This window comes from Salvelinus namaycush, chromosome 10, assembly GCF_016432855.1.
Source record: "Salvelinus namaycush isolate Seneca chromosome 10, SaNama_1.0, whole genome shotgun sequence".
Classification (NCBI taxonomy): Eukaryota; Metazoa; Chordata; class Actinopteri; order Salmoniformes; family Salmonidae; genus Salvelinus; species Salvelinus namaycush.
Window position 1 is genome coordinate 10,572,312 of NC_052316.1, and position 23,496 is coordinate 10,595,807.

General features: G+C 44.1%; 1 protein-coding gene across 1 annotated transcript; it reads left to right on the top strand.

Annotated features, from left to right (window-relative positions):
* Nucleotides 1–674: 674 nt before the first annotated feature.
* On the top strand, nucleotides 675–20,708 carry LOC120054655 (roquin-1-like). The gene is made up of 17 exons (XM_039002180.1): nucleotides 675–1,134; nucleotides 11,178–11,298; nucleotides 12,447–12,683; nucleotides 12,856–13,031; nucleotides 13,229–13,429; nucleotides 13,525–13,657; nucleotides 13,994–14,112; nucleotides 14,460–14,572; nucleotides 14,765–15,031; nucleotides 15,106–15,290; nucleotides 15,473–15,858; nucleotides 16,179–16,340; nucleotides 16,469–16,615; nucleotides 16,993–17,200; nucleotides 17,292–17,563; nucleotides 17,872–17,963; nucleotides 19,182–20,708. Exons 1-17 carry the CDS (start codon nucleotides 904–906, stop codon nucleotides 19,345–19,347), a joined length of 3,216 nt encoding a protein of 1,071 aa, XP_038858108.1. The 5' UTR covers nucleotides 675–903; the 3' UTR covers nucleotides 19,348–20,708.
* Nucleotides 20,709–23,496: the final 2,788 nt, after the last annotated feature.

Consider the following 23,496-nt stretch of genomic DNA (forward strand, 5'->3'; position numbering starts at 1 on the left):
ACATGCTTGTGAAGTGAATCATAGTTCGGCACGTGATTACATAAAGACAATGTTTTATTGGAGTGAACCGTTTGGTTGTTTCCGGATAGTCATGCTCACGTTGCATAAGGTTTACCTAATATTAATCATGTGAAACTCCCTTTGGTATGCGATGAGACAGTCGAAATTATGTTTCTTTCCACTCGTTACGCACCAATAATGGTATAACATCTAGCCTAGGGTTTCACTTTTGCAGCTGAAATGTGGCTATTCACTTACGGTAACCTGTTCGTATACAGCAACAAGAAGCAGTCTCTCCCCATTGAAGCCCCAAACTTCCTGTTTTCAGATGAGCGCTTTTTATTGGACAGAGGAACGGTCTTAAAATAGCCACTGTAAGTAACTCATCAGCCTGCTGGCATTTAGTGAACATGACTGCTGCTGGGGGATACCCCAACGCTCCCAGACCTCAGTGAAGACAACAGGGGAGTCTCATTGACGTCCTGCTGGTTTTGTCCTTTACTGAAAGGGCAGACAGGTGAATCTGCTGCACCATTGTTGCTTTTAGCTGGTCATAGCATAGTTAGGTAGTTAAGCAAATTTGGATGTTTTTTCTTCCCACAGGATTAATCTGTTTGCTCTTTGGGTTTGGTGTATGCAGTTGACTGTTCTCTCTCTTGTCTTTTCAGGTCATACCACGTACTGAATGTTCATGATGTCTGAACATTTAGAAGAAAATTGATGTTTAGAAGAGTTTTTGATTCCAGTGGAATTTGTCAGATCTTTTGCATCACTTTGTTTTCGAAAAGAAAACGCACCCTACGTGGCAACGCACCAACACACCGAAGGATCTACCTTTTTATTTGAAAGGGAAGGCGTTTGTCGAAGCCATCGTGCTTCCCCTAGTGACCTCTGTGGGTTACAATGCCTGTACAAGCGCCGCAATGGACAGAATTCCTGCTGTGTCCCATCTGCACCCAGCTGTTCGAGGAGAGCGTCCGCAAGCCCATCAGTCTGGGCTGTGGACACACCGTCTGCAAGATGTGCCTGAACAAGCTGCACCGCAAGGCCTGCCCCTTCGACCAGACGGCCATCGCTTCCGACATCGAGCTGCTGCCTGTCAACACTGCCCTACTGCAGCTGGTGGGAGGACAGGTGAGACATAGTCTAGGCTAGGTATGTGCTACTTAGATGAGATGCTAGGCTAGGTAGGTACTACTCGGGTACTAATCAGGTGAGACAGGCTAGGGTAGGTGCTACTCGGGTGAGAGGCTAGGTAGGTACTACTCAGATGAGATGGTAGGCTAGGTACTCACTCAATGTCACGTTCATAAGATTATGAATATTGTTACTGTTGGGACAGTACCCCACATTTGCATTGGACAATTGCTCCCCTTATTCTCTCCCCTATTCTCCTAATGACAGTTTGTGTATCACTTGGTGAGGTGAATGTAGGTTATGTTAATGTAGCGTGGGAACGGTACTCAATTGTTTATGCTCATACATGGACTGGTGATGACTGACAAACAAAATATCTGGTTTGGGAATTTGGTGTCTTTCATTTGTCTTGCGTCAGGTATAGTGGTGTTGTGTAGTAGCAATTTACCCGATTCTGGATTGGGCCAGATTTATTCTGCCAGTCAATGCAATTTTCCCATTACATTTAGAGACAAAATAACTTTCACTTGTCTTTATCTTATTCTGGCTGTTGTACCTAAGTCTTAAAGGGTTCATATTTTGAGTCTTGTGGGAGAGCTACAGTGCATTCGGAAAGTATTCAGACCTCTTGACCTTTTCCACATTTTGTTACATTACAGCCTTATTCTAAAATTGATGAAATTGTTTTTTCCCCTCATCAATCTACACACAATACCCCATAATGACAAAGCAAAAACAGGTTCAGATTTTTTTGCAAAAACTGAACTGATATAACATTTACTTAAGTATTCAGACCCTTTACTCAGTACTTTGAAGCAGCTTTGACAGCGGTTACAGACTTGAGTCTTCTTGAGTATGACGCTACAAGGTTGGCACACCTGTATTTGGGGAGTTTCTCCCATTCTTCTCTGCAGATCCTCTAAAGCTCTGTCAGGTTGGATGGGGAGCATCGCTGCACAGCTATTTTCAGGTCTCTCCAGAGATATTAGATTGGGTTCAAGTCCGGGCTCTGCCTGGGCCACTCAAGGACATTCAGAGACTTGTCCCGAAGCCACTCCTGCATTGTCTTGGCTGTGTGCTTAGGGTTGTTGTCCTGTTGGAAGTTGAACCTTTGCCCCAGTCAGGTCCTGAGCTCTCTGGAGCAGATTTTCATCAAGGATCTCTCTGTACTTTGCTCCTTTCATCTTTCCCTCAATCCTGACTAGTCCCTGCCGCTGAAAAACATCCCCACAGCATGATGCTGCCACCACCATGCTTCCCCGTAGGGATGGTGCCAGGTTTCCTCCAGATGTGACGCTTGGCATTCAGGCCAAAGAGTTCAATCTTGGTTTCATCAGACCAGAGAATATTGTTTCTCATGGTCTGAGAGTCCTTTAGGTGCCTTTTGGCAAACTCCTAGCGGGCTGTCATGTGCCTTTTACTGAGGAGTAGCTTCCGTCTGCCCATTCTACCATAAAGGCCTGATTGATGGAGTGCTGCAGAGATGGTTGTCCTTCTGGAAGGTCCTCCCATCCCCACAGAGGAACTCTGGAGCTCTGTCAGTGACCATCTGGTTTTTGGTAACCGCCTTGACCAAGGACCTTCTCCCCCGATTGCTCAGTTTGGCCGGGCCGCCATCTCTAGGAAGAGTCTTGGTGGTTCCAAACTTCTTCCATTTAAGAAAGATGGAGGCCACTGTTTTCTTGGGGACCTTCAATGCTGTAGAAATGTTTTGTTACCCTTCCCCAGATCTGTGCCTCGTCACAATCCTGTCTCTGAGCTCTACGGACAATTCCTTCGACCTCATGGCTTGGTTTTTGCTCTGCCATGCACTGTCAACTGTGGGCCCTTTTGTATAGACGTGTGTGCCTTTCCAAATCATGTCCAGTCAATTGTATTTACCACAGGTGGACTCCAATCAACTTGTAGAAACAGCTCAAGAATGATCAATGGTACCAGGATGCGCCTGAGCTCAATTTCGAGTCTCATAGCAAAGGATTTGAACCGTTATGTAAATGAGGTATTTCTGGGGGTTTTTGACCAAAGTTTCTAAAAACCTGTTTTGGCTTTTTCCATTATGGGCTATTGTGTGTAGATTTGAGGATAAAAAAAATATACATTTCAGAATAAGGCTATAATGTAACAAAATGTGGAAAAAGTCAAGGGGTTTGAATACTTTCTGAATGCACTGTGTCAGTTTTTTTCCTGTACAAATTGAAGCCGAACATTGTCAAAACCATTTATCAGTTTGCCTTTCAGGGCCACAAAAAGGAAGTATCTATCACATGCTATCAGTTTCTGCAAGATGATATCTGTTTGATGTATCAATAGCTGTCACGCACAAACGGTCAGTGAATCCCCACTGCTCATTACAATACCACTGTTTCATATTTGTGAGATTTTATCAGAAACATGATACTAGCTTGCTGCTGGTTAGGCAAAAAAAACATGTGGCTGTGTTTTCATAACTCAACCAATGTTGCACATGAGGGACAATAACTGTCATGAGATGTTTACTGTCCCCAGCGGTTGTTTTATTTAGCTACTGTGACGCATTCGAAGGGATACAGGAAGAACTACTGTTAGTCACAATGTCACAAAGATTAATCTCTGAGAAGGAGAGATGGCCAGAGAGACCACAACCGAGAAGGAAGGGCAAGGAGAGAGTGCACACATGAAAGGTGGAAGGCTGACATGGATCCTGAAGCAGGATAACGTAGCGCGTGGCTGGGACTCGGCACACTGTGAGGCAGCCAATCTGATTTTTAGATATCAGCCCACCGATGTTGTGGTCAAAGGTTCCTCTAGGTTTCACTTGTGGTACTTATGGCTGTAGCTGTCATGACATTTGATCATCTGGTAATTGTGATGCAAAAAAACTGCCGGTCTCATGGTAATTGACCGTTAAATGCTAAACGTGTTTATCTTATGTTAGGCCCTGATCTGGCTATGCCATATGGCTTTGGCCTGCACTAGTTCATTTAACAGACAATATTTGCTTATAATTCCAGTGGCATTATTTTATCTTTTTTTATAGTAAGAAGAATACAATTGAACATAGCTGAATAAAATAAAGTATTTTCCCCAAACGATTTCCAAAGTAGTGCTCACATCCGGCTATTCTGTGTTGAGCAGTTAACAAAGTGATCATTTGAAACAGGTCCTCATATATGCTTAGTTTAGAGTTATTCATGCAACTTTAGTTGTGATACAAACCTTAGGCTCTATGTTTCTATTTCTAATACATTCTAAGGCTCTGCATGATGCGTCTAATGATGATTTGAAAAAAGTTCCATGAAAGGCATGCACTCTGCTCTGTTTCTTGTGCATGCTGCACACAGTTCATCAGTCTCTCATTCACAATTTGACAAGCACTTGATAATATATTCTTAATTTAATCTTGTCTTTACACATAGCTTACTAATATACAGTTGAAGTCGGGTTGCGTGAGCATTGCGGATGCTATATAGATATGCGGGGTTCACGCCTACAAAGTTCTGATTGGCCTATTAGGAGTGATTTGAATAAGGTTTCTGCAAATAGGACACAAGGGGCGTATCCAATAGTGAGATGTCGACTGAAAGAGAACTAAATGACACTTGTACATGTCGTGCGCACACACACACACTGACCCAGACACACACGCTAAAAAGTATTACCCTTCAACTAAAACAAATACACAGGCAGTCTTACACCCTCAGCAGTAAACTGGAAAAAGTTTTACCCCCTTCCCCTTTTAATGCAAATTTTGCCTTTTTAGAATGGGAGTGTGTGTGTGTGGATGAAACTGCACTAGTTTGCAGAGAAACTGAAAGCAAACCTTTGAGCTCCAGTTCGAAGGCTGTTTGTTTGGGGTCCAATTACTTTTCAAAAAGAGATGTAGCTAAAAAAAAAAAAACTCTGGTAAAAGGGTGTGCCACCATATGTTTCATAAATCAACCAGCATGCTAGTTGGCCTCACTTCCTCATCGGTTAATAATAGTTCCCATAGGGTGTTTAAGTGAAGTGCTGGTTTTCCCTGTGTTGAAGGCACTCAGCATACTATCTCCATGTGACAAGGTATAATACCGTGTTATTATGGCCCAAATAGCTTTGGCAGAGGTAGTATGTGACCGATGTTATGTAACACAGAAAACACTGCCTTACTGCTAACTCCTTGCCTTTGCTACTCTCCACAGTGCTCAGTCCAGATCCTGCTCTTTGTACTCACGGGATATGAATGAATTCACTAGAAGTAGGCCTACACAATGTGTACACATTAACAGATATCTATAAATAGAAGAGGGGCTTTTGGATTTCAAAATGAGAGCAGCTACAGGCGCAGCCAGCAACTGCGGCTGGTTAAGGGTTTGCTGAGATTATGATCTAGAACTTTCCTGCAGCTGGGAGTGCTTGGTGGAGACCTGCATGTCATGTTGGGAGGGGGATGACGTACGTGTGTGTGTGTCAGAGTTCCTCTTCCTTGGCAAACCCAATGACTCAGCAAACACTGATACTCATTTGCTCCCTCGGCACGACTCCTCTTACAGCTGCCAAACATCAGAGGTCTGATGGATTGAGGGGAAGGAGAAAGGGAAAGGGTGTGCCACACTGGCAAGTCCCGAGTCATGACCATCATTAGTAGCCTACCAAACTTGCTAACGGACGGTCACTAATGGCCTGGTACTCAGCACTCTATTGTCCCTCTTATCACTCTGACAGCAATGCAAATGCAATCAAATCAAACACTTCATGAGAGCCCTGGCGTTGAGTTTGAGCGGGATGGGATCACCTGTTGTAAAACGAGAGCCAACTCCGCATAGCTGGTTGATGCATGGAATGAAATAAGTGTTCCTATAAGCCCATGTTGCACAACATTTCTATAGGCTATGTGATGCAATTGTGTGATAAAACAGAGTTGATGGCCTCTATTAAAAAGAAGATTCCATCAGCTTTCTATTGGCTACGCCTACTATATTTATTTTCAAACTTTCCTAATACTAAGCACATTGCTTACAACTGGAGTAGCCTACCTGGCTGGCATGAAAACTACCTGCGGGAAAAGAGTAATCCATTCCCTATTCAAGTGCATACGGATTACATGTCTTTTTTCCCCCCTGCCCCTGTTCTGACAGGTGCATGATAATAGCCCATTCTAAATCAAAACTAATTTCACACACAATATTTAGTATATTTATTGACAAGATTAAATTGAGAATAGTCTGATGGGTGAGAATATTATCAATGATGCCCAGTGTGTGGTAAGAAACAGCGCACGCTGTTTAAATAGTTGAATGCATCACGTAGCCGAGCCCATACGCCTAGATGTTTTGATAAGGTTCGTATCACAACTAAAGTGGCCAAATAACTCTAAGCATAGGCGTAGAGCTCCTGGAACAGAGTTGGAGAGCCCAACGCCTACAGAGCCTAGTGAAACGTGTTCTTATAAGCCCAGTCGCGTGAGAAAACAGTTTGACTGGCCACAGTTTAAAAGAGGTCTCGTGCAGCTATTGATTGCTCAGTTCTTAAATTTAAGCACATTTAATCCGCTTTACAACCGGTGTAGCCTACCAGGCACGTAACCTCTATTTGCTATTCGAGAGCAAGCTACGGATGTTGTTTTTTGGGAGGGCCATTCTGAATCAAAATAATTCCACACATACAGTTGAAGTCTGAAGTTTACATACACCTTAGCCAAATACATTTAAACACAGTTTTTCACAATTCCTGACATTTAATCCTAGTAAAAATCCCCTGTCTTAGGTCAGTTAGGATCACCACTTTATTTTAAGAATGTTAAATGTCATAATAGTTGAGAGAATTATTTATTTAAGCTTTTATTTCTTTCATCACATTCCCAGTGAGTCAGAAGTTTACATACACTCAATTAGTATTTGGTAGCATAGCCTTTAAATTGTTTAACTTGGGTCAAACGTTTCGTGTAGCCTTCCCCAAGCTTCCCACAATACGTTGGGTGAATTTTGGCTCATTCCTCCTGACAGAGCTGGTGTAACTGAGTCAGGTTTGTAGGCCTCCTTGCTCGCACACGCTTTTTAAGTTCTGCCCACATTTTCTATAGGCTTGAGGTCAGGGCTTTGCGATGGCTGCTCCAATACCTTGACTTTGTTGTCCTTAAGCCATTTTGCCACAACTTTGAAAGTATGCTTGGGGTCATTGTTCATTTGTAAGACCCATTTGCGACCAAGCTTTAACTTCCTGACTGATGTCTTGAGATGTTGCTTCAATATATCCACATCATTTTCCTCCCTCATGATGTCATCTATTTTGTGAAGTGCACCAGTCCCTTCTGCAGCAAAGCACCTCCACAACATGATGCTGCCACCCCCGTGCTTCACAGTTGGGATGGTGTTCTTCGGCTTGCAAGCATCCCCCTTTTTCCTCCAAACATAATGATGGTCATTATAGCCAAAAAGTTATATTTTTGTTTCATCAGACCAGAGGACATTTCTCCAAAAGGTATGATCTTTGTCCCCATGTGCGGTTGCAAACTGTAGTCTGGCTTTTTTATGGCGGTTTTGGAGCAGTGGCTTCTTTCTTGCTGAGTGGCCTTTCAGGTTATGTCGATATAGGACTTGTTTTACTGTGGATATAGATACTTTTGTACCTGTTTCCTCCAGCATCTTCACAAGGTCCTTGTGTTGTTCTGGGATTGATTTGCACTTTTCGCACCAAAGTACGTTCATCTCTAGGGAACAGAACGTGTCTCCTTCCTGAGCGGTATGACGGCTGTGTGGTCCCATGGTGTTTATACTTGCGTACTATTGTTTGTACAGATTAACGTGGTACCTTCAGGCGTTTGGAAATTGCTCCCAAGGATGAACCAGACTTGTGGAGGTCTGCAATTTTTTTTCTGAGGTCTTGGCTGATTTCTTTTGATTTTCCCATGATGTCAAGCAAAGAGGCACTGAGTTTGAAGGTAGGCCTTGAAATACATCCACAGGTACACCCCCAATTGACTCAAATGATGTCAATTAGTCTCTCTGAACCTTTTAAAGCCATGACATCATTTTCTGGAATTTTCCAAGCTGTTTAAAAGCTCAGTCAACTTAGTGTATGTTAACTTCTGACCCACTGCAATTGTGATACAGTGAAATAATCTGTCTGTAAACAATTGTTGGGAAAATGTATTGTGTCATACACAAAGTCGATGTCCTAACCGACTTGCCAAAACTATAGTTTGTTAACAAGAAATGTGTGTAGTGGTTGAAAAACAAGTTTTAATGACTCCAACCTTACTGTATGTAAACTTCTGACTTCAACCGTATATAATAATTGACTTTGGCCCAATAGGCTTGGAATATTCCCCACTTTCAAGGAGCTTTCCATTTTGATTGGGTTGCCTGAAGGTAGGTTTTGCCTGAAAACCTACCTAATATAAATAAAATGTTATTTTACTCATCCTGGCAAGAGTGGCCCGAAGGGTGTTTAGCATCCCCAGTGGCTATGCAAGTGTGGAGAGGATATTCTCCGCTACTGATCTGATCTCCAGGCTCCATCGCATGAGCCTGAAGCCACAGACTCTGGCCATGCTCATGTTTCTAAAAATGAATTCAAAGGCACTGAGCCTAATAAGGCGTCTTTCGTTTAATTTGTATTTCATTTTAAGTAAGTCACAGCCTATATGCGCAATTTAGACTGATGATTTAATACAACGAAATGTTGTACCAGCCTAGTGTTTCACCCACAAATGCTTCACAATGTATTTCTTTGTAGACTATAGCCTTGAAATAATATAGCCAAAATAATTTTCTTAGGCTCCCTGTCTGGCTCCTGACCTATTTAGTGTTTATATGCTGTTTTAATGACATTTAGCTTATTTGATATTGTGCAGTTCTTACATTTACCGTTTCATGTTTATTCAAATACTTTTCTTTCAAATCATATGATTGGTGTCAATACTTAAAAACCAAAAGGTCCAGATAGTCACAGAAATAGATGGGTGTTGGTTAAATTGTGATTTTAATGAATGGAGCTAATTCGGAGCGTCATTTATTTTCCTGTGAGCATGGAGCGGTTCTTAACGGAGTGGTTGGAAAGGATGTGGAGCGGTGCACAAGCACCACTCCATGAGTGATGAGCAGGATTTCCAACCGCTGACATACTCTGGCATGAACCCATCTCTCCACCGGCACTAGGGTCAAGGAGGAGCGCACTCACGGAAACTTCACTCTCTGGCGAGAGATCCATTACCTAGTTATCAACTTTTCAACTACTTACTACTTTTTAGGTACTTTGCAACTACTTAGCATGTTAGCTCACCCTTCCCCTAACCATTTTAGTTAACCTTAACTCTTTTAGCTAATCCTTCCCCTAACTCTGACCTTAACCATTTTAGCTAACCCTTCCCCTAACCTTAACCCTTTTAGCTAACCCTTTCCCTAACCTTAACCCTTTTAGCTAACCCTTCACCGAACCCTAACCTTAATCATTTAACCAAATTCCTAAACTTAACCCTAACCCCTACCCAAGCTAACGTTAACAAGCAAGCTAATGTTATTCGACTAGCTAGAATTCGTAACATATCATACGTTTTGCAAATTTCTAACATAATACGATTTGTAATTTAACATATTTCAAATTGGTGATGGGCATACACAAATGAATACATACCATACGAAACGTAATATATCATACTAAATGGAATGTATTGGATTTACGTACAGAATAATACAAAATACTCTGAGACCAGGTTGACACTAGAGGTCGACCGATTATGATGATTATGAATATATATTTGTAATAATGACAATTACAACAATACTGAATTAACACTTTTATTTGAACTTAATATAATACATAGATATTATTTATTTAGTCTCAAATAAATAATGAAACACGCTCAATTTGGTTTAAATAATGCAAAAACACAGTTTTGGAGAAGAAAGTAAAAGTGCAATATATGCCATGTAAAGAAGCTAATGTTTAAGTTCCTTGCTCAGAACTTGAGAACATATGAAAGCTTGTGGTTCAATGTTCCCAGTTCTTCAATATTCCCAGGTAAGAAGTTTTAGGTTGTAGGAATTAGGAATTATGACGCGTCGACTATTTCTCTCTATACCATTTGTATTTCATATACCTTTGACTATTGGATGTCCTAATAGGCACTTTAGTATTGCCAGCCTAATCTCAGGAGTTGATAGGCTTGAAGTCATAAACAGCACTGTGAGTCAAGCATTGCTAAGAGGTGCTGGCAAACACAGTGCTGTTTGAATGAAGGCTTACGAGCGTGCTGCCGTCTACCACCGCTCAGTCAGACTACTATATCAAATCATAGACTTAATTATAATATAATAAACACAGAAATACGAGCCTTTGGTCATTAATAGGGTCAACTTCGGAAACTATCATTTCGAAAACAAAACGTTTTTTCTTTCAGTCAAATACGGAACCGTTCCATATTTTATCGAACGGGTGGCAACCCTAAGTCTAAATATTGCTGTTACATTGCACTGTTTTATACTGCATAGATGCTTGACCAGGCGTGTCCACCATTAATCGGCCGACCTCTAGTTGAAACTCTCCCTATTCCTCCATCTCTCCACTCTTTTGACAGTGGTAATTTGCACTTGTGTGTCAAGTTGCAAGAGACTGTTCTTTCGATCATGTGTCAGATGTTTGTGAAGGCAAGTGTGCAGGATAGTGCTTCTCTTCCGGATTGTTTAATGGTCTGAAGGAATGTTTGGCCCCATCACACCATCTATCCTCCATTTTGATTTTTTTTCATCACGTCTGAACCCTGCACCACCATTACTGGTGTGGTTTGCCCTGTGACAAGACATGCTCCACCTTGCATCTACCAAGTGGTTGATCAGAGGATTTGTTCCTACTGCCTACTAGGATACACACATTGAAATGGTTGTACACTTTACCATTTTATTAATCAAAACATTACTATAGCGTATAATTTTTTTTGTCCCTTAAATTCAGTCTGTTTATATGCAGTGTCTCTCTCTCTCACACACACACACACACACACACACACACACACACACACAATGGACATGGAAACTATATTTAAACGTGTGTGTCGTGACCATGGTGTGTCTGTTTTCTCTCCCCAGGTGCCCAAACGGCAGCCTACCACCTTGCTGACGGGGCCAGAGGACATAGCCCACTATGAGGAAGCCAGTGATTGTGTGGAGGAGCTGGCTCTGTACCTGAAACCACTGAGCAACAGCAGAGGTCAGTCAGACACCGCCTCATCCTGCTCACCGTCACAACCATGGCTCATTAATTATGGGGAAAGCTTCTTTTCACCCTGCATTAATTTCTCAACATATCATATTTAATAGCATCAGATTCACCCACTCTCCCTTTGTATCCACTCATGACAATCCACATTCTATTCTAGTGCACTAGTGTTTAGTGCCGTGAAGAAGTATTTGCCTCCTTTCTGATTCTCTATTTGTGATACTATCAGATCTTCAACCAAAACCTGACCTTGGATAAAGGGAACCTGAGTTTACAAATAACAAAATAATGTATACTTATTTAATTAATAAAGTTATGCAACACCCAATCCCCCTATGTGGAAAAAGTAATTTCCCCGTTACACTCTAACTGGTTGTCCCACATGTATCTACAATGACTGCAACCAAATATTTCCGGTAGTTGTTGATCAGTCTCTCACAGCGCTGTGGAGAAATGAAGGCCCACTCTTGCATGCAGAACCGCCTAGTCAAAGTCCAGACCTAATCCCAATTGAGATGTTGTGGCAGGACTTGAAACGAGCAGTTCATGCTTGAAAGCCCACAAATGTCGCTGAGTTAAAGCAGTTCTGCATGGAAGAGACGTCAGAGCCTGATTAACAACTACAGGAAGCGTTTAACAACTACAGGAAGGGTCATTGCAGCTAAAGGTGGCACAGCCAGTTTTTGAGTGTAAGGGGGCAGTTACTTTTTCACACAGGGGAATTGGGTGTTGCATTACTTTTGTTTATGAAATAAATAAAATAAGTATGTAATTGTTGTTATCTGTTCCCTTTATCTAATATTAGGTTTTGGTTGAAGATCTGATAGCATTCAGTATAAAAAAATACGGAAAAATATAGAGAATTATTTTTCACAGCACTGTATTTCGGAATAGCTTGGCATACGGTATAAACAGTGTATTGCCCAAGTCTATTGAATGGTGCTTCTTCTCTCTCCCCCTCCTCACAGCCTCACACTTTCCTTTCATCCTTATCCATTTGCTTTGATCCTCGTGTATTTAACTGTTTCACAATTCCTCCCTTACTGTTGCACTGGTTGTAAGTTGCTATGGATACAACCTCAGGCTCTCTCTCTCTCTCTCGCTCTCTCACACTCCTCTTCTTCTCTCTCCGGGTGTAGGGTTGAGCACCAGCGGTGCACAAAGCTCTCTGAGTCGGCCCATGCAGAGGAAGCTGGTGACCCTGGTGCACTGTCAGTTGGTGGAGGAGGAGGGCCGGGTAAGGGCCACGCGGGCGGCCAGGTCCCTGGGGGAGCGCACCGTCACTGAGCTCATTCTGCAGCACCAGAACCCCCAGCAGCTCTCCTCCAACCTGTGGGCTGCAGTCAGGGCAAGGGGCTGCCAGTTTCTCGGCCCAGGTAACAAACAGACAGAAGCGCAAGCACAGGCGGGCAAAATAGCGAGCAAGCCACTCATTCACATACACACACACGGCCCAAATGACAGTGTTTCAATTGCATCTGCCCTGAACGACTGAGAAAATGAATGCTATCGGAAGCATGTGAAAATATTATGCATGTGTTGTTGTAGCGATGCAGGAGGAGGCTCTGAAGCTGGTCCTGCTGGCTCTAGAGGACGGCTCCGCTCTGTCCAGGAAGGTCTTGGTGCTGTTTGTGGTCCAAAGGTTAGAGCCACGCTTCCCCCAGGCCTCTAAGACCAGCATAGGCCACGTGGTGCAGCTCCTCTACAGGGCCTCCTGCTTTAAGGTAGGTCTGACTACCTACAAACATACACCTAAACATGGTTCTAAGACCAGCATAGGCCACGTGGTGCAGCTCCTCTACAGGGCCTACTGTATTAGGGCACACAACTGAAACCGTAAAAAAAAAAACGGTGCATTTTCTTCATATTGGTGCCTAATGAACACAACCCTGATGTCCTGTCTGTCACCCTGTGTCTTCAGGTGACCAAGCGAGACGAGGACTCGTCCCTGATGCAGCTGAAGGAGGAGTTCCGGACATACGAGGCACTGCGGCGCGAACATGACTCCCAGATTGTCCAGATCGCCATGGAGGGCGGCCTCCGCATCGCCCCTGACCAGTGGTCCTCTCTGCTCTACGGGGACCAGTCACACAAGTCCCACATGCAGTCCATCATCGACAAGGTACGTAGGAAGTGTGTGTGTATTTTGATGTAACTTAAATGTGAGCCCTAGTGGTGTTGCTGTGTATTTGAACAGAGATTTTGTGTGTGTGTCAGTTGCAGACACCAGCGTCGTTTGCTCAGAGCGTTCAGGAGCTGACCATCGCCCTGCAGAGGACAGGCGACCCGGCCAACCTGAACCGTCTGCGACCACACCTGGAGCTGCTTGCCAACATCGACCCCAGCCCAGGTTGGTCCATTCACAGTACATCAATACCCTTTTCAAACTATCGTTCCGACCCGTACCAAACTGTGCTGGCCCGGATCATTTCTGTACACACTGTCCGCTCAGTACAGTTTTGTTTGGCTTGGCTCGGCAGTGTGAAAAGCCCTCAACACGCTCACTTTAAAAGTTATGTATCAGTAAAAGGAATCCAAATTGTATGCGTTTTTAAAAATGTAAGCGACACTGTGCTGTGCAAGCAAGTCATCACTTTCACAGGGCCTATTAGACCGGGTCCCCAGTGCTCTTCCAAGTATAATGCATTTGACCCCAAAAAATACCCCGTCTTGTCCTCCATCTTAGACTCCCCACCCCCCACGTGGGAGCTGCTGGACACGGGCTTGGTGGCGGTGAAAACGGTGGTGCACGGCCTGGTGGACTTCATCCAGAACCACAGCAAGAAGGGGAGCGACACGCAACAGGTCTGAATCTAGATGCTCAATCCCCCAAAGCATATCAGTAGAATAGGGCTGAAATGATTGATAATACCAGGGTCGTGTTCATTAGGGCACACAACGGGAAATGTTTTGCAACATAAAACGTAAGGAGTGTTTTTCTTATTAGACAAGTCCAGGTAGTCCCTTCCTGTTTGTCAGTGTTCTTCTTCTGTTTGGTGCCTAATGCATATGACCAATGTTTGAATATTGATTGATACTTGTTAAAGCTAATAATAGCAGTCAATGACTGTCTGCTGGTTTGTGATCTTAACAGTAATAACACCTTTTGTATTTTCCATTATTAACATGCCCTTGTGGTGGCTCCTCCCCAGCCTCCCCAGCACAGTAAATACAAGACGTACATGTGTCGGGACATGAAGCAGAAGGGGGGCTGTCCTCGAGGAGCCAGCTGCACCTTTGCCCACTCTCAGGACGAGCTAGAGAAGTGAGTATTCCACCGTGAGCCACTCCCAATGGGGATCGTTGGGCAGATTTTCAACTTTGAATTGTGTATTGATGTCAATGGGACGTTGACTGTTCATTGCACAGATCCGCTCTGATAGTGTGATAACAATCATTAGGCCAGACACAGGTGTCAACCTCTTCACTAACCACATATTTCTCCTTCTTTCTGAAGGTATCGTAAGATGAACAAGCGTCTGGCTGCCCGACGGCCCCTCAGCCTATCCTTGACGCAGCTCAACGAGGTGGGCCTATTGCCCGAGGAGGTGGGGATGATGGAGGGGCTGGCCCACAAGGGCCTGACCAATGGCATGGTGGCATCAGTCACAGGCTCCGCCCTGCCCCAGCTCATCTCCCGCGGTGCCGACCCCTCTTATGAGCCCATTATGCGGAAGCCCCAGTCCCAGGGAAGCCACAGTGCCCCTGGCTCTCCCCCTGACTTGTGAGTAGATGGACACACACACAGCGTCTGTTACACGTACTCACACACACATTGAAATTCTCTGTCTTTTCCAGACTGGATCCCGTGCCCAATCGGTCCATGGCCTACCCCAGGATGCCAGTGGACCACCTGGCCATGCACAAGCCAGTGCCCAGGGGGCCCCCCATGTATCCCTCACAGCAGGGTGAACATTTCTACCCCCCTGAGCCCAGGGCACCACCATCAGCCATGCAGTACGAGTCCACCCAGTACCCCCCAGGTAAGGCAGAACAGACCACTCTTTTTCCTGTGATTTCCTATGTATCTCAAGCTTATGACGCATCTGCTGATGAAAGGAAGTGTTTCTCTCTTGGATCAATTAGACTTGTAAATCTCCCAGTGTGGTTCTATTGTGCTTTTCTAATACCAATCCTGTTGCCACGCTCTTCTGTGTCCTCTCAGGTAACCCCTCCTACCCCTACCAGACCTCCCAGTACCTTCCCCAGCCCCGCTACGTTCGGAACCTCCCTCCCCCTAACGACCCGGCCACGCCCACCTACCCGGAGTCCCCCTACCCCGGCACCTACCCACAGGAGCACGAGTGTCCCCCTCCCCCCCAGCCCTCGGGTCCCCACTTCTCCAACGCCAACCCCCATGGGTACCCACCTCCCCCTCATTACGACGGCCGTCGACACCCCTCCTACCCGCCGCCACCACCACAAACCTATCCCCACCGGGAGGAACCCTCCTCCATGCCTGCGGACGAGGCCTCCAGAGAAAGATACCCTCCCGAAGGTTACCAGCCCACTGGCCCCCACCCCGGCCACATGAGGCCCTACGCCACACGGGTAAGCACACGTCTGCAGTACTAGGCTCTTTATAAATCACAATATCCATAACTCTAAAGACCTATGCAATTACTTTTTAGGAGTTTAGTCATCAGCGTTATCCAGATTGAGTAATGACATGACTCAGCCGATTATCACAAGATATGCCATTTAGCATACAGTCTTGCGTGCGTAATAAAAACACATATTTATATATTTTACATATCGGGAGTGTCAAGAATGAATCAGAAGAGTCCAGGATAAATCCGCTGCAAAAAATGTATTTCCAACGCCGCAAAAAGTGCACTACAGTAAAGGTGTCCACATGTACTGTTGTACAGGAGGATTACAGTCGGCCCCAGCCCACTCCCACTCTGGACTACCTGCACCGCCGACGCCAGGAGATCATGGCCCAGTTGGAGGACAGGAAGCAGGTCACTCCCCCACCCTTTTCCCCCTCGCCCACGCTGCCACACACCTACGAGTCCAACTACACACAGGAGGTAAGAGGCTACACTCGTCTAGTGTTTCTATGGTAGTACGCAGTGGCATCTCGCCCCACGTACTACCGCCGCAGTTAGTCACTTAAAGGAAGAGTTAGCTAATAATAATGTGTGTTTGTGTGTGTCAGCAACAGCAGTACATGGAGAACTCCCAAGTGTTTGCAAAGTACCGTGAGCCAGACTACGCTAGCCAGTACTCTCCTTGGTCATGTGACACCATTGGCTCCTACATTGGCAGCAAGGAGGGGAAGTCTAAAGACAGCATGGAGAGGATGGTGAGTCATCAATCAATATCTAATCTCATTCTGTTTGTTTTGGTGTAAAGCTTGACCACTTTTTAAAGATCTGAATATCTTAAGCTCGACCAAGCTCAAAACATTTTCCAAAAGCTCATCTCTTGTAATAGGGCCAAAATGTCATGTTTCATTTTTGTTGTTGGACGGATGGTTATCTTGCGTTTTACTATTCTATTGGTTGTCCTTGTTGACTGATCAAAGGTCACTTATAGAAATAGTGCTGTGACTTATTCAGAACACGGTTAAGCTCACAAAAGTCTTTCAACTACAGTTTTTCCAGTTTCAGTGGAGTGGGTCTGTACTTTCTTTATGCAACATCTTATAATGTTACCATAATAACTCTCTGGGTTTTGTAGAACACTGAGGGGAAAGGTGCAGAGGGCCAGCGCAGGTCGGCCGAGGCCAGAGACGACGACCCTATCATCCCCTTCGGCTCCCTGCCCACCGTGTCGCGCTTCGGGGTGATCTCCCGCACCCCCAAGACGGGTTACCAGATGGCCGGGCCAGGGCAGGCCGTGACCCCCTCACAGGGGACCAACAGCCCCAAACACACTGCTGCAACAGGTACAGGGAGAACACATACACACCTTTTAGGCTTTTTGCTCTGTTTACTCCATTTCGTCAGTGTCTGACCTGCTCTTGTTGTCCACCACAGCGGACTACCCCTATGGGAACGGTGCAGGATGGGGTGTTGCCCCGTACACCCAGCCCCCTCAGGCCCACCTCAGTGAAAGGCCAGTCCAGGAGAGGGAGCAGCTGACGATGGAACTCCAGCAGGTCAATCGGCAGATCAACAAGCAGACTGCCCAGGCGGCCCAGCCCAGCCCGGGGGAGTGGTCGTCGGGGAGCGTCTCCAGCCAACAGCTGAGCCTGGAGCTCCACCATGTGGAGAGGGAGATCGGCAAGAGGACTCGCCAGATAGCCCTGGTGAGAGAGAGAAGGGGGCACAGAGATGGCCAAATATAGATAGAAAGAGCGACAGACTGAAGCAGGAGAGGGCTTTGATCTCTAAAAAGGCTTTGCGAACAGGAGCAGGGCAGTAGGAGCCCTGGGCTAATGTCACCTACTGCTACCCCACTTATAAGACAAAGAGTGAAACACAAGCGAGCCGAACAGGTGCAGCCTCAAAGCTTTTCTACCAAGACAATATTGATGTAGACTCCAAAACGTACAAGCTTTCAGTCTCCCAGTCACTATTGTGGTGAACTGACAGTGGTGCCATTGTCCCCTTGCAGGAGAACCATGTGTCTCATGATGGGAGCGGGGCATACAAGCTGAAGCCCACTGAGAACAAAATGCAGAGAGAGGAGCACTCGTTGGTTCTCAGGTAAACCGCACATTGGGAGACTAGTAGTAGTTTATTTCAACTGCTGTGCCGTAAGGACCCGTTTAGTTTGCCCCATAAATCTCCCGTAACCCCCTGGAGTTGATTTCCGGGGCCCCACTGAAATCTAATTAGCATAATAATAATAAAAAATCCCCATCAAAATCCGTCAGTTTAAGCTAGAACCAGTTTTTTGCATGGGATGTGTCTCAATCCATCGCATCCGCCAATGTCGCACTTCCGCATCTGCAGTGAAAGGTGGCAGAGCTAGAGCGGTGTCTGTCAGACCATGAGACATCCCAAAAGTCCGTCTTCTCACAAAAACGTCTGTAGCATTTGAACGGTTTGGCCTAAACTATTATGACCAATCTGTGGAAAGGTGAGACTCTCACAAACACGATGGTGTTCTCTGCCGGTCTGCCAACTTCTGTCTGTAGCGTCGGAACAATTTGGGCTACACACGAATATATGACCCCTCTGTGGAAAAGTGAGTCTCTCACAAACACGTACAGTACATGTCGGTTGTTTTGCTCTAGGACTCCCACAAGACTCGTCTGAAGGTCCCTGTTACCAAAAATGAATGGAAGCATAGTGCATTCAGAAAGTATTCAGACCCCTTGATTTTTCCCCCCCCGCTCATTTTGTTAGGTTACAGCCTTATTCTCAAATGGATTAAATATTTTTTTCCCCCTCATCAATCTACACACAATACCCCATAATGACAAGGCAAAAACTGTTTTTATTTTTTTTATTTTGGGTATGACAAGTTTGGCACACCTGTATTTGGGGAGTTTCTCCCATTCTTCTCTGCAGATCCTCTCAAGCTCTGTCAGGTTGGGGAGCTTTGCTGCACAGACACAACCAGTCAAAAGTTTTAGCCTTCTCATTCAAGGGTTTTTCTTCATTCCATTCATGAAGCTGGTTGAGAGAATGCCAAGAGTGTGCAAAGCTGTCATCAAGGCAAAGGGTGGCTACTTTGAAGAATCTCAAATATAAAATATTTAGATTTGTTTAACACATTTTTTGGTTACTATATGATTCCATATGTGTTATTTCATAGTTTTGATGTCTTCGCTATTATTCTACAATGTAGAAAATAGTAAAAATAAAAACCTTTTGAATGAGTAGGTGTGTCCAAACCTTTGACTGGTACTGTACAATAATACAAAATGTTTGGTTCATAATGTTTTCTGTTTCTCTCTGACCTTTTATTCTCTGCAGTGAGGGCTGTAACGGTTCCAGTTGTGTGCTGCTGGATGGCAGTGTGGCCAGCAGCGTTTTGTCCTGCCTGACCAGCAAGACCTCGTCCCTCAGCCTATCTTCAGACCTCCCCACCACCGGGGGAACTGACCGACAGGAGAACATCGCGGTCCACCCGTGTTCCTAGCCACACAACTGGAGTCTGGTACTACAACCACTGCTACAACCAACCAGTCAATTAACCACACAGAGCCTTGGGGAACCCCTCATCCTCTGAACGCTTAAACCTTTCCACCATTTTGAGTGGAACACACAACCAGGTCCTCCAAACTGTCTGGTATGCTCTACCTAAATCCACATTTGCAAGATCTGGTTGAAGCCACTAAGAGCATTTTAACTCCCATCACGAAACATGTGGAGAGAGGCGCAGTCTCTCTCCTCGCTTACAATGGTGAGAGACCGTTGTAGGTTTCTTACAGGGATTTGGGATATAAGGGCTATTAATATCTTAAGTAACTGAAAAAGCCACTGATATGCAAATGTGGACGTAGTGCCTGCATAGACAACGGCGCTTCATTTGATACAACACAAATTGCACACTCGCAACTTTAGTTTGTCTACAACTAAGCAGTATCTGCTGTGAATTTGTTTTTTTTGTTTGTTTTTTTGATTTTGTTATTCTGTGGATGAATGTTGTTTTGTCATATACAATCTCTCACTGCCTTGGAAACCAAGGGTTTTGAGATTTATGCTCCATGAACTCCGAGGTGAACCCAATACTGATCAGAAGAAGAATATAAAGACGAGGCCAGCTCCTTGGTTTCAAATAGACAAGGCCCCCATAATCGCATTGACATAACATCTCAGTCGTTAGCTTCACAATGTGCTACATTTTTAGTAGCATCCCTACAACAATCTTCGTGCTTAGCGTACATACAAGTTCTAAAATGCAGACTTTCTATTTGGAATTAATTGTAAGTTCTTGTAGCTGAGTTGCAATGTTATTCGCAGACCGTGTTTTGTAGAGCGTTTCGTTAAGTTTCACTCTTGCCACTTGAGGATTTCATACTTGGTGCTCTGTTGAAGGAGCACTTTTACATCTGGTCAAAAGCTCTCCATTTCATAGAAACAATACTTGTTGGCAACTGGCTGTGAATAAGTTTTATAAAGCCAAGACACTACAAATTGAAGATGACTTTGGCCTCTTGAAGGCATAGAGTTATCACTTTTCAACTGGGAAGTATTGAGATTTAGTTGAAACTGTAACAAACTAGACGAGGCAAAGGCGTCCCTGCGTCCAGTTGTTAGTTCAGTGGCCTGGACCTCTTTTGGTATCCCCCCTCACCACCACCACAACCACCTTCAGACTCTGGAAAAGGAGATTTACTACAGCCTCTGCCACCCATGCTTTGGGATGGGGCTGATGTGAAAAGGGAAAAGGATATGCACTGAGTACACAAACATTAAGAACACATGCTCTTTCCATGACATGATCATGACAAGCCATGATCCCTTATTGATGTCACTTCTTAAATCCACTTCAATCAGTTTAGCTGAAGGGGAGGAGGCGGGTTAAAGAAGGATTTTTAAGCCTTGAGACAATTGAGACATGGATTGTGTATGTGTGGCATTCAGAGGGTGAATGGGCAAGACAAAATATGTGCCTTTGAACAGGGTATGGTAGTAGGTGCCAGGCGCACTGGTTTGTGTCAAAAAACTGCACAGCTGCTGGGTTTTTCACGCTCAACATTTTCCCGTGTGTATCAAGAATGGTCCAACACCCAAAGGACATCCAGCCAACTTGACACAACTGTGGGAAGCATTGGAGTCAACATGGGCCAGCATCCCTGTGGAACGCTTTCGACACCTTGTAGAGTCCGTCCCCGGACGATTTGAAGGTGTTCTGAGGGCTTAACCGGGTGCAACTCAATATCAGGAAGGTGTTCCTAAAGTTTGGTATACTCAGTGTACATTTAGGCTTGGCATTCAAGCGGTTTTTCTTTTCTTTTTGGGGGGTAATTTAAATGCAGCGAGGGATTGGGTGGGAGGGAGTCACGTGTCAAGCATTCGTCTGCTGTTGATTGGGTGGCCAGAGATGGGAAGATGGAGTAAAAAGAAACAGAGGAACGAAGCCAGACATTAACCATGGCTAGAATTTGAGACATTGATCTACAAAGCGTATATTTTGCACTTTCATAGCTTTAAGGATTGTTTGTACTGAGGATATGTATTTATTCATATGTATTTTCATCCTGAGGATGGATATAACATTGAAAGGTAAAACTTACAACCCGCATTCTGTTTTAAGAATGTGTAGTCGTTGATAGCCATGGCTGCTCCCTAAGGCCATAATAGAGTCGATCATGTACAGAGCAGGGTTAAAACAGCCACTCTGTTTTTATTCATCAATCTACTGTATACTTCCTAGTAAAAAAAATTGGGTGGAGGTTCACTTCCATCATTGTGACACGGTATGCTATCTCACATACCCATAACACGGTGAATGACAGGAAAGGTGAAATTCCTACTTCAGTTCCTCCTCATCTCCACTCTGATCACCTTTTTCACCAACCGCAGCGAGCGAACATTTGTGTCGTTTTTATTTTAACTTCCAAGAAGTTGCTCTAGTAAAAGGGTTTCTGTTGTTTTCCTGGAGGGGTTAATCATTTCTGGATGGGGGTTAGTGCGTAGGTGGGGACAGGCCACTGAACTGGGCTATGGCAGAGCTAGAGTTAGCTAAGCAGTTAGTATCACTGGATAAACAACCGCAGAACCACCTCAGCAGGGTGGGAGGAGACAAAGTGACATTTTGACGCTGCCAAAGTGTTTTTGCCAAGTGTTTTTTCCAAAATATGAACAAATTCAAAGTGCAGCAGTTTTACAGTTGGATAATGTGCATTATGTTGCACCCCTTGCATTGATGTTGCAATCTGAATTGATATTTCTAAATATTTAAGTATTTGGAATAGTGCAGTCACGTTTGACACTAGCGTCACCTTATTGTGTTGTCGGTTACACTTCTCTTACAATCCTATTTCGGCAGTAGAAATATATAAAATAGTACTAACCAGTTATTGCATTTATTTCAAGTAATTCAACATCTTTAGTTAACTACTTGGCACTGAATGGTATTCACCGCTAATGTATCCCTAAAAAAACAAAACTTAACTAACAATAAAATAAAAGTCATACGGATAATGTTACTATCAGATACACGCAGACTATGAAATTAAGAACAAGTTTGCTTGCCTTCTAGGTAAAATGAATTCACAGAATGTATTTAAGTTTCATTGTGAAATGATGGCTGGGATATTCCATTTGAATTCACAAGATATCCAACGACTGTAATAGTCACACTTGTTTTAATCAAGTCTTTGTCTTCATGGAAATATTTAAGTATGTTATACATGTTTTTAGTTACAGCTCACTTTTTGAGATTTTTTATTTGAGATGTGAAACAGCTTACACTGTATGTGCATAACCTATACTGCATTGGCTTTTTGCAAAGCCAGACAATGACATTGACTTAAGTCCATTTTCCTCCTATAGAAGTTCTGTGCACATGACATTGAAATATTCATTGGACCTCGAAGGTTGCTGTCTTTTTGAGCATTCACTCGTTTAACCGTTTTCTGTACTCATTTCAGAGCATTAGATTTGTTTGTTGGCATTCTAGCTAGCAATATCCATTAACAGTCATGGAAAATGACTGTTAATCAGACCATAATGTAGACGACTCAATGCAGTTTGTGTTACTCTTCATGCTAACCACAACCAATGGTCCCTTCATACCTCATCGTATTAATTCAAACAGATTTTCAAGGAGATGATGACACAATCCCTTCGCGAATCATTATGATAATTTGGCATGGCATCATGCATGTTTGTTATCGATAACTACGTTATCGATAACTACGTTATCTCGCTTTAGTCGCCTCTGTGTCATCGGGTTTTTGGCACGAATGTGACTTCAAACTATTGTCATAGTGGGAAATGAATTGCGTCGTAGTGTAGAGCCATCGTGGTGGCTAAATTATGGTGGTTGTTGTAGTAGTTATAGACGTTCATAGGAAAATAGAAAGTATGTATCATTGTGCAAAATGTGCACCTGTAGTTTGGGGGCTGAACAGAACTGCAGTCAACTATGCTGTGTACAAACACAGACAAAAATATTTAAATGTCTGGGGAAATTGTGGTCAGTGACAACCATTTGGCATAATCACAAGATTATTATATGTGTATCATGCAGTGTTTCCCCTATGTTTAACACGGCATAAGCCATGGTAAAATGTGTAGAATTGCAGGAAACTAGCTTTGAAAATAGTATGATTTTCTC